At 37.0% G+C, this 17877-nt stretch overlaps 1 protein-coding gene across 1 annotated transcript in view; it reads right to left on the reverse strand.

Annotated features, from left to right (window-relative positions):
• The window catches only part of ATP13A4 (ATPase 13A4), a 115222-nt gene extending 105128 nt beyond the window's left edge, over window positions 1–10094 (reverse strand). The window contains exon 1 of the mRNA XM_016136346.2: window positions 9797–10094. Coding sequence (XP_015991832.2) covers window positions 9797–9859 — 63 coding nt within the window. The 5' untranslated portion in view covers window positions 9860–10094. The remainder of the gene's footprint in view (window positions 1–9796) is intronic.
• Window positions 10095–17877: the final 7783 nt, after the last annotated feature.

The following is a 17877-nucleotide window of genomic DNA, read 5'->3' on the forward strand; positions in this document are numbered from 1 at the left end:
GGTCGAAGTCCTGTCAGAGTCTGAACAGACAGGTCTGAACTTCTTATCGTCACCAACCTTGATGACGCAGTAAGTGGCAGCTGACCCTCATGTTCCTCCTGCTGGATGGACCTTTGTCCCCAAACCCCTGCGGGTTTCAAAGAAAAAAAATAAGGCAAAGAGAGAGCTTCTTTAAATGATCATAGAGAATATCTTTCTAAGACTTTCTAAGGTAAATTTCTAAGAACTAGGCCACAGGAAGAGTGATTGAAGAAACTGAGTGTATTTAGATTGGAGAAGAGTTGCCCGGAGGGATGGGGATGGGGACATACTAGAACAATTTTTAAAAGCCTGAGTTGTGAAAATGGAAGTCGAGTTTTGACAGGTGGCCCCAAAAGACAAGAGACGTAGTACTAATGAATTCAGGTTAATGGAAACACATTTCAGTTCAATCTAAGAAAGAAATATTTTTAATAGTCAGCTCTATCTTATAAATGATTTAGCTTATGGTCAGTTTCTTCTCTGGGGGCATTTAAGGAAAGGTTGAATGGGCAACAGAAGGAACGAGAGAAGGCTACATAAACTTTGAAGAAACTTCTTGCCTAAGAATCTATGATTCTATGGAATAGGTCAAATAGAGGGTAGTAAATCAATCATCTATTACTCTCAATTCTAATCCATATTTACTTTTAGATTTGTATGCTCTTTCATATAATTGTGGAATGTAACTAGTTACATTCATCCATCATTCATCCATTTACATATTCCAAAAATATACAGTGTGTACTTACTATATGCCAGGCATTTTTTTAAGCATTGGAGATAAGTTCAGAAAGAAAAGGACTGGGTTTTTCTCCCTTTAAGGTTGAAAACCCCCATAATTAGGCCGTTAGTAAAGAACAGGTACTATAGCTGTGACCACAGGGGATAGAATTTTATACTAAAATAATAGGAATTCTAGCTTTGATTTGTTCCTCCTAGGGTAGAAATAGCAGAGGGAGCCATATAGAAAACTTTTCTAAAATGAAACATGAAGTCCTCCCTGTTTGTTGGTAGAGCCACCCTCACCTCTGCACCATATGTCTGCTATGGTCCCAAAAGACCCTCTATATGTACATGACGCCTTTTGCCTGAAAAGCTTTTAAATAAATAGAAGCTTCTCAACTTCTTATTACACACTCCCTCTTCATAGTTCTCTGGAATGGAGAATGGCAAACGTGGCATTTCTCAGCATCAAAGTCATATCCTTTTTATACCAGTTCCTCATTTGTCCCAGTCTCTACTCATGGGAGGGTTATTTAAAAATTAATCTGGCCTTATGAATGTGCAGACCCCCAAAGGGTATGATTTTAGGCTATTAATAAAGGCTGTTGTAAAAAAAAAAAAAAAAGAACAAGAAAAAACTACTCTAGTTTATTTAAAACACAGACAAGACAAAATTTATATGCAGAGACATTCACTGCAATATTATTCACTGTAATAGAAAGCAATCTATGTATATAAGAATATGATAATTATTAAAGTATATTATACAGCCATTAAAATTATTTTTATGAAGTATTTTTAATAACATGGAGAAATATGTATGTAATAATATTAAGTGAAGAGAAACAACGTAAAATTATGCAGTATGATTTCAAATTTAATTGAAAAATGGTGAGTCACAAACAGAAAAGATTGGAGGATAAATGTATTAAATTAAACACTAATAGTATTTGCTTTGGGCGATGGTATCATTGTGATTCTTCTGTACTGTACAAATTTTAATCACTAAATATGTTTCTCTTTTAAAATACGAAAAAGATGCATATTTTTAAAAGCCTTTTTCTACTTCTTCACATATATCTAAAATACCAACAGAAAAGCTCCATATTTTATATTCTTCCTGGCAAAAAAAAAAAAATCACCTGAAGGAACTGACCACTTTAAACATTATTTATTCGTTCAGTCGAACTATTATTTATTAACTATCAATTGGAAATTCTATTTGTTCATTCATTTGCATATTTTGTTTAGACTTTCCAATCCCCATTTCTCTCCCAGATGGCTTGGTGAAGACAGTCAGATTTGAGTAGGTTTTGATGGCTGGGCAGGACTCTGATGGCCAGTTATCAACATGAAGACATGTCCCTGGCTAAGGAATTACCTAATATATTCTGGTAAGAGCGAGCAGACTACATATGGGTGATTAGAGAAAAACAGAAAGTGAAAAATTGTGTCTTGGAATTGGTGAAAGGAAAAACCTACAAAAGGTGGCTAGGCTTCTGAGCTGAAAGACCCTTATTGTGTTTGGTGATCCCAAGCTGAAGGAGAGTAAAGTTGAAGGTAAATATGTGCCATAAAAAGCAACTTATTTTTCCATTAAAAAGCAAATAGAAATAACTGCTTATCTTCCCACATAATTCTCGGATACTTTTGTTTTGACCTCGATGCACAATATCATCTCTGTACTGATTCTGTACTGGTGCTGATCTACCAGCCATAATTTCCCCCAAGAAGCTATAAATTCTAAAAGTGCTAAGATGATTATAGTTTCAGCCAGGACCCTATTTATGCAACCACTAAAATCAAAAAGTGTTCTGGCCTGGGCAACATAATATTCCTCTGGAAAGCACACAGAATATTTGCATCCCCTCTCTGTTCTTTTTCTGAGAGAGCATCTCAGGCATAGCTGTGTTCATTGTCCATAAGACTAGCCTTAGGCTGAGGAGAGTTGAGGAGGTGGTGTTCTGAGCTGTCTTTCAAATCTACCCAGGCTGTGGTTTTAGACAACCAAAGTTTATGTGCTAGACATCCAGAAATAGCTGTTAGCCATTTAGATAGGTGCTCTCACTTGGGATGGTCTTCGCAAACCTCTGACATAGCCGCAAAGCCTTGAAACTGCACCCAGGAATGAACCTTCTCTACACATCGCCAAATAAACAACCCTTGTGAGGGCCAAGTCCCTGTGCTCTATGTCTTCTGTGGGCCTGAAGACCCTATAGGGTTCAGCATTGGTTCATCATATACTGTTAGATTTATTCTGTAGTCTTTTATTCTTGAGTAATTAACACAGCAACGGCCGTAAATTTCTAGTTCCCACTTAGTGCATTGTTTCAGATATGTTCTCTTTCCTTGACTAAAAACAAAAAGCTCACAGCCCTTGGAAAAAATTAAAAATATCACTTAAATTTCTTAAGCTGTTTCACACCAGTTTTATCCACCCGTTTTAAAACTTTTTAAATCTTATTTTTGTGGGTATTGGAGAGGACTTCCCCACTGGTTCTTCATTCAAACCAATAAGGTATTATTTTCTCTACCTTGTAAATGAGGTGAAGTCGAAAAGAGGGGACTATAATTTGTTTTAAGATCGTAAGAATAAATAATGGCAGACCCAACACCACAATGCTGGGCTCCAGCCTCCTAATGTTTTGTTTCATTTGGTTTTCTTCAATTATGTCTGCTAGTTTTTCCATCATTGATAAACTAGTGCATAGAGAATTTAGTCAAACCAAGAGGGAGTAGACCACTATGTTTAAAGTGGGGACATAAGCCATAGCCTGCATTGACTTAGTCAAATAAATGTGGACAAATCTCTTCATCTATGACTCAGCTTCCTCATATGTAGAAGAGTGATGATACTACCACATTAGGTTGCCGGGAAGATTAAGTAAGTTACTATGAATAAAGGTTTTAGTCCAGATCAATCACCATACAAGTATCTGATATAACTATCTCCATCCCCACTCCAGCTGTTCCTATTTTTCCCTATGGGGTTAAGTAGTAGCATCATCTTCTCCTATGGGACAAATTAAGAACTTTAAAGAGATCTTTAATAACTACTCATCCTATTTGCCCTTTCTCTCCTATCCCACAGTCTATGAATTACAGTCTTCTAATTTCTAAATATGTCTTAAATCCATTCTCTACTCAGCATCCTGTCTAGTCTGAATTTCTCATTTGTACTGTTCCAAAAACATTCTTCCTGGTCTCTCCCCCTGCAACTAACCTTCCCTACTCCAAGATGTGACCTCCTACCATATTATTCCCTGATTCAAATCTTCCAGTGGTTTCTACACTATGTCCGCCAAGCTGGCATCACAATCATTCTGACCAACTCCAGCTCTACCATCAAAGATTCTAATTCACTAAGTCTAGAATTAGGCCTAGGAATCTATACTCCTGTGTTCCTCAACTTAATTCTGGCATAGTGTTTTCATGGATCAATGTTTGGAAATAATTGGAAAAGACAAAATGTGCACTCATTAGGATGCCTTATAAAGTCCTCCACAATCTGGCCCTCAGCTACCCCTCCAAGGAAATTAAATGTCACTTTTTCCTCTTGAAGTTTTCTTTGATCAAATTGCTCCTTCCTCTGTGCTCCCAAAGTTCTATATGCATAATTCTCACAATGATATGTATTTCATCAGACTTTCACTGGGCTTGCACCTCTTGTTTCCCTACTTGTAGTGCCAGTTCATGAGCATGCAGCCTGTGCAGTGAAATAGGGCCCTGCTCTCGGAAGGGCCCTGAACTTGGTTTAATGCTCTGCTAGAGCCATCCTGAAATTCTTAATAATTGTTGAACAAGGGGCACCTCATTTTCATCTTGCACTGGGTCCCACAAATGATGTTCTCAGTCTTGCCTATTCAACTGTGAACTCCTTGAAAACAGAAGCTATTTGCTATTCACTCAAAATGCTTCTTGGTTAAAACAGAGGACTCCTGGAACAGAGTAGGGGTTTGGTAAATATTTGTTGAATTTACACATGAGTGGATAAAAAGATAAAGTATCTCATAGAAAAATAGTGTAGTATGGCTAATTAACTCTGAAAAGGAGAGAGAGGAGTCAATTGACAAGTCCCCAAGATGACTGAACTTTCCAAATAAATAACATAAAATGTCTTAGGTTTCTCTTTAAATTGCTCAAACTGTTTTCTTCCTTTAAGTTCAGCTGTCTCCTTGTCCTTCTCAGAATGCAAAATTGTAAGTTAACTGAGCTTGCAATTGCGTTATCATAAATATGCCCTTAGTGTTTGTGCCAAGCATTGTGCTAACTTCAAGGGGTACTGGGAAAAGGAAAGGGAAGGCTATAGAAAGGTTAACCAAGCAGGAACCCTGTTCTCAAGAAGCAATTAAATCTTACTCTTTAAGAGTTTCTACCAAAGATGAGTTGACTTCATGGGAGTTCTGCAGCAATGAATTGAAAATAAAGACACTAGACTTGGCCAGTGGCCCAGCTTCCTGAACATTTCAAATGACAAAATGTCTCAGTCTGAACACAATTCCTCCACTATGAGATCTGTGGTCTCACTAGTTAACATTGGCAACCAAATCGGAGGTGCTCATGAAGCATAACAAATAGTGGCTATTGAGGTGGGGGAGGCGTTTTTTGCTCCTCAGTGTTAGAGAAGAAAAGATGAACATCAACTATCAAAGGGGTCCAAATAATTGGTGACGACAGATGTCCCTAGCTCATGCTGAAGGCACGACAGGACTTCCAGTGTGGCAAAGCCCACCCTGTTGCCCTATTAGTGCCCATGGCAATACCGACTTCTTGCGGTTCTTAGAAATAACGTGGACGTTCAGAAAGAGTTCCACTTGCTTTTCCACAATTCCTAATTTTTAGTCACCCTGTCTACTAATTGATAAAATATCAGTGATAACATTAAGAGATTCTAGTTTAAAAAAATATAAATGCCAATAGATATATAGAGATGTGTGTGTGTTCAACCTGTTGTCCATGATAGCTAAAAAGGTTAGAAATAAACCAAGTGTGAAAGATTTGCTTAATATAGCACAATTTATCCAAACACAATTTAAACATTAAAATGGTTATGTGGATCTATAATTATCAAAAGGAAAATATGTCCATGCTATATTTTCAGGTGTAATAAAAAGTCCACCTTGAGAAAACAGTATAGATGAAATTAGTCTATATTTTGTTTAAAAAATACATATTTGTGAGTTTGTGTATGCATTCTTTTAAGAATAGATTGTGATCAGTTTTGTTTTGCATAGTGCAAATGAATGGATGACGTCCAAATACAATATTATTATTGAGTTTCGAAGTGTATAGTGAGGGAGGTAAATCTTAATAAATAATATGTTCAATGGTATGCTTATAAATATTTAACAAACAGGCTTTAAGAGAGGCAGAGTGGAAGTCCTGTGTGGCATTTACTGATTTCTATGGCAAATACTCCCAACATTATTCATTTCAAGATACTAATATGATGCCCATGAATCCGGAGTTGTAAAGAGATGTACGGGAGGTAGCACATATTACATAGTATTTCCATGACACGTATACAACAGATATAAATAATTACAAGAGTATAGATAATATTAAAATGTAGTAAAATAATTAGAAAGTGATGATTCATGTATTTATTTTTGTATAAGTCTGGAAGGAGAGTCACCAATATAATATTAATCATATCTGTGTGAAAATTTCATGAATCATATTTACTTTATTCTTTAGACTTTTATGTCATTTTAATATTTTTACAATAAACATACTACCTTTATAATCATAAAAAAAATTCAAGTTTTTTTCTTGTTAAAATCTAATAAAGAAAAAACAATTAGAGAACATTGCTTTTCACACAGTCTCACTGGAACAAAACACTTTTCCAAAAAAGAGTTGGATTTCACTAGGATGTTACCAAGGATAGTGGTGAGCAACATTTGAATTAATTAAACCATAATTCCTTTTCAGTCATAGTGTAAGGAAATGAGCATTAAGTGTTTCTAAGTCCTTTCAAAATATAAATGTACAACATCGGAATTCAAAAGCCCTCTGATACTCTCAGTTTACAAACAAGGAAACTGAGTCCCAAAACAGGTAGGTGGTTTTCCAAGACAAGCACTACGGGCAGGTTTAAGGTGACTCAGCTCCTCTCCATTTATAACTCATCTCTATAATTTGTGATTAACGTATATATTCCCCATTTGTCATTATTTAATGAGAAGAGGTGACCTCATTTTGAGAAATAGTATTCATTAGATTGGCTAATTGCAGAAGCCCTGACCCCATCTTTTTTTAGGTAATAGCAGCTTACACTTCTCCAGAATTTCATACTTCTCAAAACATTTCTGCAAAGATTACCTCAATTTATCCTCGTAAGACCCCTGTGAGACAGGAAGGGTAAGAACCACTCCTGTTTTACAGGTAGTAAAACTGAGGCTAGAAGAGGCAAGTGGCTAGCCCAAGGCTAGTGAGAGCTGGCCAACTGGTCTGGTTGCGGTGCCGTCTGGAAGTCAGTCTTCTTTTTGAGGCCTTTCTGAATCATCTGGGTGAACCTTCTCTAAAGATCAGATTCTCCCTTTTCCTTCTTTGTCTTTTTAACAAATTCCTTCTTCCATTACTTTCAGGTCACCTAGATTTGCCTTTTAGTTTCTGTTTCTTTTATTCTAGAATGAAAGGTAGTCCCAGGCATCTTTAGGCCTAGAGATATTCCTGTTCTCCTCTATTTGACATGAGGGCTAACCCTTAGAATGCTGTTTTCTCTTGAAATTCGAAGTCGTTTCTATCATGGGAGGAATAGCTTCTACAAAGGTTCGAACAGGATACATTATAAAGCAAGAAGTTCTCAATACTTTGGTGTGACACATTTCTAGACAATCTTGGCTTTCTAACAGAGGTAATTAACATTCAAGTCCAAGGAGACAGGCTTATTTAGAAAATACAAATCATATATAACAGAACAGATCCTGGGGAATCTAAGATCATACATTCTCCTGAGTTTTGTTTTATTAAGGGAGCAAACATGTTTTCCTGTTAAGAGCACAATGTTTTCAGGAAGAACTGAAATCGGTATTAATACACTATGTTCAGGTCCAGAGACAAAAGAGCTACTAACTTACACTAACCTATGTAGTACCTCAGCTACTGGATTTATACAACCTGAGACAGCAAATTCTCAGTACAACAGTTTCCCCATAAAGTAGAAATCGTAACGCCTACCTCACCGGATATGGTGAAAACTAAATTAGCTAGTGGCCAAGAAATATTTCATAAACTAAAAATCACTATGAAAATGCATGAAACACATTCAAGATAACTTGATAATTTTTGAAGTTTTTGCTCTGGAGGTGGAGAATGCAGTTATTAGTTAAAAAGGGACAGAGTGTCAGACACTGCAATAGGCAGGTGGCCGGGTTTCTCCAGGAGGAACAGGATGGAGAGCTCAAGAGTGCATATTAATTGTAGCACCTCCCCTGAGACTATTGGCCCTCTCCTAACTGGGCTTTCAGATGCACACAAAACTAAGTCTGACATCCTGATGCTGTGGGTGATGCTATTCTGAAGATGAATGCTAACAATATTGCTGGAATGTGTAGGCTCCAGAAGTAGTTTTCCTAGAATTAGAAATGTCTGCTTTTAAGTAGACTCTTAATGACTCTTGAATGACAAATTGTCGAAGAGCAGAAATGAGTGTATGAGAAAAATGTGGGTGTGTTTTGATCTGATAATTTGAGGGAGGATTAAAAAAAAAAACATATTAGCAAGAAGGAGACCTTGCTTTTGATGAAGAGAATTCAAAATGAGACTCAAATTTTCAGCTTACTACGGACAGCAATGGAATATTCACTCTCTAAAGAAAACACTGGAAAAATAAAGATACTGTCAGAAGATTATTTCTGGTGACACTTGTGTAGGGCCTAAAGACAATTGTCATTTGATGGTCAAATCTGAAAAAAATAAGGAAGTGGTTAAAAAAGCCACATAAATTTGAGTGACTTTTATTTCCTTATACTTTCTTCAGCTTTGATAGCAGAAGGATCTACATCTGAAGGTCCAAAAAATGTTGTTGCTATAGGAACAGGTAAGCAGATTAAACTTGAAAGACCAGTTTAGGAACAAAGAATTTAATAGTCAGGGCTAAAGCAATTAACCAAGAAAACATTTTAAGTAAATATCTTTTGGGTTTGTTATTTGCATATTAATTCCAGGAAGATAAAATGCTATTATAGAATGAGTGCATCACATTTTAACATTTAATTATACCATTACGGGCATAAAAAACTATAATTAGCAGAAAGGCTTTATTAAACGGAAGTAGATATTTCTAGCTCTTTCGATTACATTGTAACTGAGAAATACAGCTTTAAATGTAGCAAGAACATAGGAATTGTATTTGATTTTCCTACTGGCTCAGATGGGAACATATCTAAAATAAAAGAGACAGTGAACTACAGAAACTTTTCTGTAACCAACCTCTATAACTCAGGGAGCTACAGGTAAAATTCTAAAAGTAAACAGAAACGTGCATAGGCTGAGAGTTGTTAATATTTTATGCGTTTTCTCTGTCCAACAGACTTTGTGAACATAGATGGGTGAGAAGAGAAGGTCAAAGACCCAGCTGCATTCCTCCTTCCCTGTTGATGTTCTCCTTCTTTCTATCAGAGAATACAATGCTTCCACTCTTAGGGATTTGCTGAAATTATTAGAAGTTTTGAACAGAACTTGCTATAATGGTATGGCTCAAAAATGCATTATGAAGTGGCACTGCACTTATCTCCTTTTCTACTTTATTTAAAAAAAAATTCTTGATAAAATTTTCAGTCTATCACATTTCTGCTGTCAGAGGTTACATTTATGGGACAGAGAGATTTTCTAGACACTACCTTTTTTCACATAATATCAAAGTTAAACTTCAGAGAAGTGAGTGAGAGAGAGAGAGAGAGAGAGAGAGAGAGAGAGAGAGAGAGTGTGTATGTGTGTGTGTGTGTGTGTGTGTGTGTGTGTGTGTGTGTGTGTGTGTGTGAGAGAGAGACAGTATTGGAGCCTGAAGAATAGGAATGGGAAGAGAGGAACGTGGCTAGAATCTTACCATCTCATTCTCTTCACCTTCATTGAGCAAAGCATGTTGGCCCTTCTCAAAGTGGTTCCCCATGAAAAAGTAATTCCACTCCTTTCTGACCTCCCCAGAGCAGACACATCCAGGACTAACTTGCCAAGGCACCACAGCTGCCAGCTGACTGAAAGAGTTAATGATCCTCCTGGTTAAAACTCCTTCTTGAGCACACACCTTCTCTCTGCAAATGACAACACTTAGCAAACTGAACTCCTCCCACAAGTCACCCTCTGCTCAGAGGACTTTCTGCCTGCTCCTTGCTTGCCGCCTTCTCTCAGAGCAGCTGTCCCAAAAGAGGCTGCTCCCATGTCGATCCTCTTTGTGCCCAACTTACAGGCCCAGTGCCTGCCAGCATGAGACATCTGACTACAAATCCAACTGGACAATGTGGAGTTGGCAGGACTCTTCTGAGGAACAGGCAAACTCAAGAACTCCTGGGTCATTGCTTTATGCACGGAGACTAAGGAATTGGAGTTGGGGTGAAGCTAACAAAGCTGCAGATTTTATATGATTAATGAGAGCCCCGATCCATCAGTTTTTAGTAGTATCCTCGTTTGTTTTACTTACAAAAGATACAGATCATAACTAATCCTCTTCAAAAGTATTTGTGATTACATTCCTTTGCACATGCAAAAAGAATCTACTTAATGTGTGTGTGGAATTAACTTACTTTTGTGAAAAACATGTAGATAAAGAATAAAGGTATAATAAAACTATTTTATATAACCTTTCAGTAAAATATAGGTAGTTAATCACTTAAGGGAGTCTAAAAATAAAATATTCAAGTGAATGTGGTAAGACTCATTTTTTAACTTATTCACACATTCATTCCATACACATTATCTGAGCATGGAGACTGCATATGCAAATCAAATCATATTTGCTACCCTCAAACTGATGTAGGAATTCAAATATGCAAACAAATATTATAGAAGGTGTTTAGTTATTATAAAAGCTGGAAAGGTATTTGTAACCACATTTCTTTGTGTTTGCAGAAAACATCTACTTCACGTGTATGCAGAATGAAGTTTACTTTTGCAAAAACATGTAGAGAAAGAACAAAGATATAATTAAACTATTTTATATAGGCTCCTTTCATTAAAATACTTGGTGTCTCTAGATCGGTGTCAACCTCATCCTTCTACATGACGAGCAGTCAGTTATTTCAAGATGACCAACCTGAGCTTCCTAAATCTCCTATTTTCAAGACAATCTCCTTCATGAGTGCCAGCCAGTGCATTTCACAGGGCATAGCTGAGTTTCTCTTATCAGCTTGTTAACTCTCCCATAAGGATTTTGCCTGGCAATTGGATAGTTGAGTGATTCTCCAGTCTGCCAAAAACCATGCAGCTTTTGTCGCAATGTACACAGGCCGGGATCAGGCTTGCAGGTGGCAACCAGCAGCACCCATAGCAAGGCCCAAGTAGGCAGGCAGGCCAGGGCTAGGAGGTCTTGGGGTTGGTTAGCAGGACTGGTTCTGAATGCTCTCATCATAAAAGGATGATACCCTTCAAGCAAACAATCAATTTGCATGTATGCTGAGTTTAGAAGGATTAATAAAAACATTTGGGTTTTTTTCCATTTTATTTTTTTTAAGGAAGAAAAAAATTCCCAAGTACTGTTATCTGCAGTTTCTACTACTAATTTTTCTTTAAAAAATATTCTTATAATTTGCTTGTCACTAGGCTGGCCATGTAAATGTTGTCTTATTTATCCTTACAATGATACCATAGAATAGAGTAGGAATCACAGACAAAAACTAAAGCTTAGGGTAATTACGTAACTTACCGAATTTTTCAATGCTATTAATAGTAGAGCCATCATATAAACTGTCTGATTCTAAAGCTGGAACTGTACAAGTTCATCAAGGCTTTCAGGGGTGAGTGGCAGAGAGAAACAGGAAACGGTGGCTAAAATTCCAAGTCCAAGGACCCCTCCGTGCAAATACACCCTAATATACATCACAACACACACATACACATGTGTTTCCTGCTTTGACAAAGAAAGGATTATGTTCTCCACAGTGTTCTGTAAATTAACTTTGTAATTAATATATAATGAATATCTTGCCATGATAATAAATCTACCTTATTCTTTTATTTTCTTTTTATTTTTTTCAAGGTAGTACAAACACAATAAAACCCAAGATGTAGAACCCATGTTTGTACTCCCAGGGATTCTGATTCGGTAGGTCTAGGTTGGAAACCATGCAAATGGAGTAGGAAAGATCTCAGAGTGACTGACAAGCACCCTGGCAAAGAATTTCTGCTGTTCTGTGCCACCACCTGTGTGATGAATGAGACGCAAACACAAAGAACAGCAACAAAACATGCAACCAGCCAAAGACAAATGTCCTGGTGCCAGAGGAAGACTGAGAGGAAGGGGGAGATGACCAGGCTCAGTTCCCGGTGCGGGGAGGAGTGTGGTAACACTCCTCTGACAGACACAGAAAGAAAAAAGTGTGTTTCATGGGGACTTGCAAAGGAGGAAACTGCCAAGACAAGGACAGTCCCCAAAAGCTTCTATAAGGACGGAAATTGGGCGGGAAGCTGGGGGACTTGATTTCAAGTGTTTTGGCGGGGTTAGTGGAGGGTCTAGAGAGATCTTGAATCACCTAAGGGAACCCCCACTTAGATGCCGCACTAACTGGGAGAGGGTCGGAGTATGAGGAGTGCATCAGTCCCACTTTCCGGTCTTTGTTCCATTAGCAGATAACATTTTCCTTTACCCATTTGCTTAGGGTATTGAAATATATGTGTAATATAAACCAATAAAAGCTCTAAACTTCTTTCATTCTTAATTTCGACCTCTTCTCCCTCCCAAAACATCTCTGATTGATTCCCTCGAGAGTCTTCTATATAACAGGCTTTCTCTTGCCAGGCTCAATGTGTCTGGTTGGGCTTGGCCATTGGAAGATAGCCTCCTGGAGCCAGCTTCCTGTCTAGACTTCCAAGTATCGTCAGCCCTATGTTCTTCACCGCTGTGCTCTGCTTATTGGAATAGTTTCCTCGTCTGTCCTACGGCCTCCTTCCCCTTCTCCCTCAGACAGCTGCTCTCTTAAGTGTAAGCAAAGATTGCTGTAAGCTGCAATTGCCCATTAGACCAAACTTCCTTTGCCGGCACCTGCAATTTCATCAGTTCCCCAAAGTGCAGATTTTTACCCAGTGGGTAAATCCAATCCCATGTCCCAAGCCCTCTTTATCCTGCCTAAATAACTAGATAGGCCTTACAATTATATGATATGGCCGTGGCTTTACACAAAGGTGGGTTCTGGAAACATTCTATTTAAATCAAACCTTCCAAATGGAATCTTTTTAAAATATTCTACAGAGAATGTTTCAAAAAACTCTTTTCTGAATCTGTTACAAAAACTGGAGAGCAATATAGTGCTCTGTGAAGTATGTTACACAAGACTCACATCCTTAATTTGAGTCCTACCTCTCCAAGTCCTACCAATCTAAGGTCAGATTGTGATCCTAGAACAATCGTTGTACAATCTTCCTGGAACTTTTTCTTCACCTGAGAAACAATAAGGGTAATATAGTAATTTTCAGAACCCAATTTAGTTATAATAGTTGTGATTCTTAATAGTTACACTTTAATCTATCTTGTTTTGTATATTCAAATGTTCAGTTTAAGAGTTCTCACTGTGAAGTACACTGACATGAAGTTTCTGCCCGGGCATTTGCTTTTTAGTCGTTGGGTTTTGGGCTTTTGTTTTTGTTTGAATAGACTGTACTTAATATCCTGGAATTGTTATAATAGGTGAAAACTGAAGTAAGCTTCACAGAAGGGGAGCTGCCTTCCCTCCAAAGAGGAGCTTTTTATTTTTTATTTTTGAAAATAACAGAAAGCAAGTGAGGCTTTTCTAAATGTGGATGGAAGGGCCACATCGAGCAACCTTAAAAAAGGTCAGAACCCAGGGCCAAGCAGGGATAGTTGAAAGCAATGCCTCAGAAGTGGAGAGAGTCATTAGCAAGAACTTTTCTTTGGTAATGAATGGAGAAGCTCTGTATCTTTGTATTAAACCCTTTAATCTAAGGGTCACTAAATATTTTTACAGATGTTAATTAATTCAATTAAACTTCACATCACCACCTTGAAGCAGATAATTCTTCTTTGGGATAGCACATCTTTGCTTGTGCTAGCATCAGCCCCAAATTAGGCATTCATGCAATTAGGATAATGAATAGTAACAGTAAAACCTTGAGTTCAGATAAAGTCATATAACTCGGTATCCCAAGCACATTATAAATATCAGATTTGGGTAATGAGGACTGAAGAGGAAGCTTGAGGGAGTTTTATTGCCAATGATGACAAAGCACTTATTTCAGGTTCCACTCCATACTGAGGACATATGACCCTGAACAGTTCTTTATGACCCCTTTGTGACTCAGTTCCTACAGCTCTCAAGTTACTTCACAGAGATGTTACAAGGAATAATGTTTGTAATATGCTGTGGAGTTCTCAGATGAAAGGTGTAAATTAATGCATGATGTACATTATTACGACTTATCTTCACACCATCCAGCCTCAGGCAAGTGAAGTATCAGCATCCTCACAGTCCTGGCAGAAAATAGTTCTGTCATTATTTCCATTTAATATCTATTATGCACATTCGGAGGGACTGAGAACTGCTCAGAGCAGCGGACGTGCTCTTGGGATAAATGAAAGCAAGCTAAAATACCAGAGCAGCAAAGAAATATCAAATTATTTATTTATTTTTCTTCTTTTTTTCATTCTTATTTGAGATGGAGTGTTTAAAAGGAAATGAGTGAAGAAAGAGAGTCCGGAAATGGCTGAAGCAACTTATCCTCTCAGGCATTCCTCTCAATTCTGTTATTAGCCTACTCGTATAATTCATAGTCTTCGAATCAACTCATGTGCAAGTCCTCCCCTGTGCCTTTGCTTTCGGTATCCTTTGCCAATGTTTTCTCTATCTGTCTTCCTTTAAGTAGGCCAGCAGGGAACTCCCTCCCTCCATGAAGCCTTTCTTGTCTAACTCCTTACCTGAATGAACTCTCTCTGCCACTCCTTTGTAATTAGCACGTTTTGAAATGTATATTTTGGTGTTGGTCTTGTTTCCTAATAGACTTAACTCTTCTAGGGCATGTTTTATTAGTCTTTATCCTTCATCTAGCACCGGTCATGCATGCTGAAGTTAATTAATAAAATGTTAAATAAAGGAATGAATTGAATCTGTCAACAAAATGTCTAGGTTTTAATTCAGACCACACCAAATCCACATCTGCTATTCTCACCACACCATATCACACCCTGTGAAGCATGCGTACTGCAGAACAGAAATATCAAACAGACAAAACTAAGGGAAGGAGAGACTGATTTAAAGAACAAACTTCCATCTCCTTTGGGTAAATACCGAGGAGGATGAGTACTGGATCATATGGTAAGATCTTTAATTTTGTAAAGAACTGTCAAACTGTCTTCCAAAGTGGCTATACCATTTTGCATTACCACCATCAATGAATGAGATTTCCTATTGTTCTACATCCTTGCCTGTATTTGGTGTTGTCATTGTTTTTGAATTTTGGCCATTTTAATAGATGTGAAATTGTTTCTCATTGTTGTTTTACTTTGCAATTTCCTAATGACATAATCGAATAAGTTGAACATGTTCATATAAACACCTGGACATGAATGTTAATAGCAGCTTTATCTGTAATTGCCAAAACTTGAAAGCAACCAAGATGTTCTTTTGTAAGTGAATGGATAAACAAAATGTAAATACATTAAGACAATGGAATATTATTCAGCTCTAAAAAGAAATGAGCTAACAAGCTACAAAAAGACATGAAGGAAACCTAAATGTATATTACTAAGTGAAAGAAGTTAATGCTGTGTTCCAACTATACAACACTCTGGAAAAGGTGACACTACAGAAACATTAAAAAAATTAGTAATTGCCAGGGGTTAGGAGAGAGGTAGGGATGAATTAGGGAGAGCAGAGAGAATTTTAGGGCAGTGAAACCACTCCGTATAACTAGAATTGTGGATACATGTCATTATACATTTGTTAAAACAAGTGGAACTTACACCAAGAGCGAACCCTGATGTAAATTATGTATCAATGTAGGTTTTTGGATTGTAACAAATGTACCATTCTGATGGGGGATGTTGATAAGAGGGAAGGATGTATGTGTGCAAGTTTTTCATATTCTTAAGGATTTATTTCGCTATTTAAGTTTGGCTTAACTGTTGTTATGGTATAATCAGATTTGTTTGATGAGATAAGTTTGTACGCACTGTTTTTGTAACTCAATTATACACCCAACTTAACCCCACAGTGGTGCATAAGTTGCCAGGTGTGTTTAGGACCCACCCTCCCCCCCCCCAGTCAGTAGGAAACAGTGCGAGTATTGACAATTTTAAACACTGGAATGAAACCCTTCTGTCTCACCTGCATGCAGGTGCTGGTATAGTTTTACCACTTCACATTCTAACACTTCTCCACTCCCATCTGTTGAGATAAAATTTGAAATCTTGTTTTATTTTTTCTCTGCTAAACATTTAAATGACTGCCTGCTAGAGCTCTAAAATGTTCACCTACCCTTTTGTGAAGTACAATTTTTTATTTATGTATATATAATTTGCATTCATAAAATAACCTTTTAAAAAGAATATGATTCAGTGAATTTTAGGATATTCTTAGATAGCCATAACCACTGTGTAGTCTAGAACATTTTCATCTGCCTAAAAAGAAATCTCATACTCCTTGAATTTGATCTTGTGATAAAATTTTAATTTATTTTTTTAATTATTTAGTTAAATTGAGGTAATAATTTTTAGAAATTTAAAGAATAGCATATATATTTTGTAATTAATGCTATAATACCTTATTAATTTGTATGTTTATCTTACTTATACTTACCATTTGCTTAAGATTTTAGACACACACACACACATGCACATAAACACACTTTTATCTTGGTCTTGTTTGGGTTAGTAGTGTCAGGCTGGGGATATCAGGGCCAACAGTTGTACATAACTTGAAGGAGTACAAGTAGACACAGCAAAGGTGAGAATAATTCTCTTTTATTTCAAATCCTGTTTCCCAGTCACTTTTCCCCACACAACAGTTTTAGGAAGTAAGTTCTGTTATCATCGTTCTTATTTTATATGTGAGCAAATGGAGGCTTATGGAGTTTATGAAACTTACTACCCCACAGTGACATAACTAGTAAAGCCCAAATTTGACCCCAGACCCTCCAAACTCAGAGTACATACCTTTAACTACCATGCTTTACCGCTTCCTGTTAAATTGAATGTTTAGTTTAATTACACGAACAGTACTTGATCGGTGCTGTACAATATACTTTCACAAGTCCTCATCCAATTCCTCTGATTACCAGATGAGAAGAGCCACCTCTTGTAGGTTGAATAATCACACAGTTCAACCAACGCAGAGGAGCAACTGAAATCTAAGTTTTTTTTTCAGTGCCAGCGTGGATGCATGTTCCCCTACACCACACTGGGACTTCTGACAGTTATCTTAGACTTCTGTTCTAGCTCCCCTAATATTTAACCACCTTCTATCACATTGGTTTGCATGTTCGAATCCCAACATCAGTCTGAGGGGAGCAAATATGACTTAACTTATTTGTATAGTCCCTGGGCTCAAATGGTGTGTATTGAATGAATGTGTGAATAACACAAAATATAAAATAACTATTCAAGAGTCCGCATCGATATAAATACAGGATAAAAAAATAAATGAGTCTTGCCACATAGTCACTTGAATATTTTATTTCTAGACCTCATTAAGCATATATTTTAGTGAAAGAAACCTACATAAAATAATGTTATTCACAATGCAATATATATGCCTTACTATAAATTGTATACCTGAAGTTTACTGAATTTCATTAACCAATGTCACCATAATAAAAAAAATAATTAAAAAAATAATGTTATACCTTTTTCCTTTCTCTACATGTTTTTCACAAAAGTAAACTTAATTGCACATACATGTTAAGGAGAATCTTTTTTCATACACTAAGAAATGTGATTACAAATACCTTTTGAGGAAGATTAGTATC

The sequence above is a fragment of the Rousettus aegyptiacus genome, unplaced genomic scaffold (assembly GCF_014176215.1).
Source record: "Rousettus aegyptiacus isolate mRouAeg1 unplaced genomic scaffold, mRouAeg1.p scaffold_m13_p_4, whole genome shotgun sequence".
NCBI classification, from domain to species: domain Eukaryota; kingdom Metazoa; phylum Chordata; class Mammalia; order Chiroptera; family Pteropodidae; genus Rousettus; species Rousettus aegyptiacus.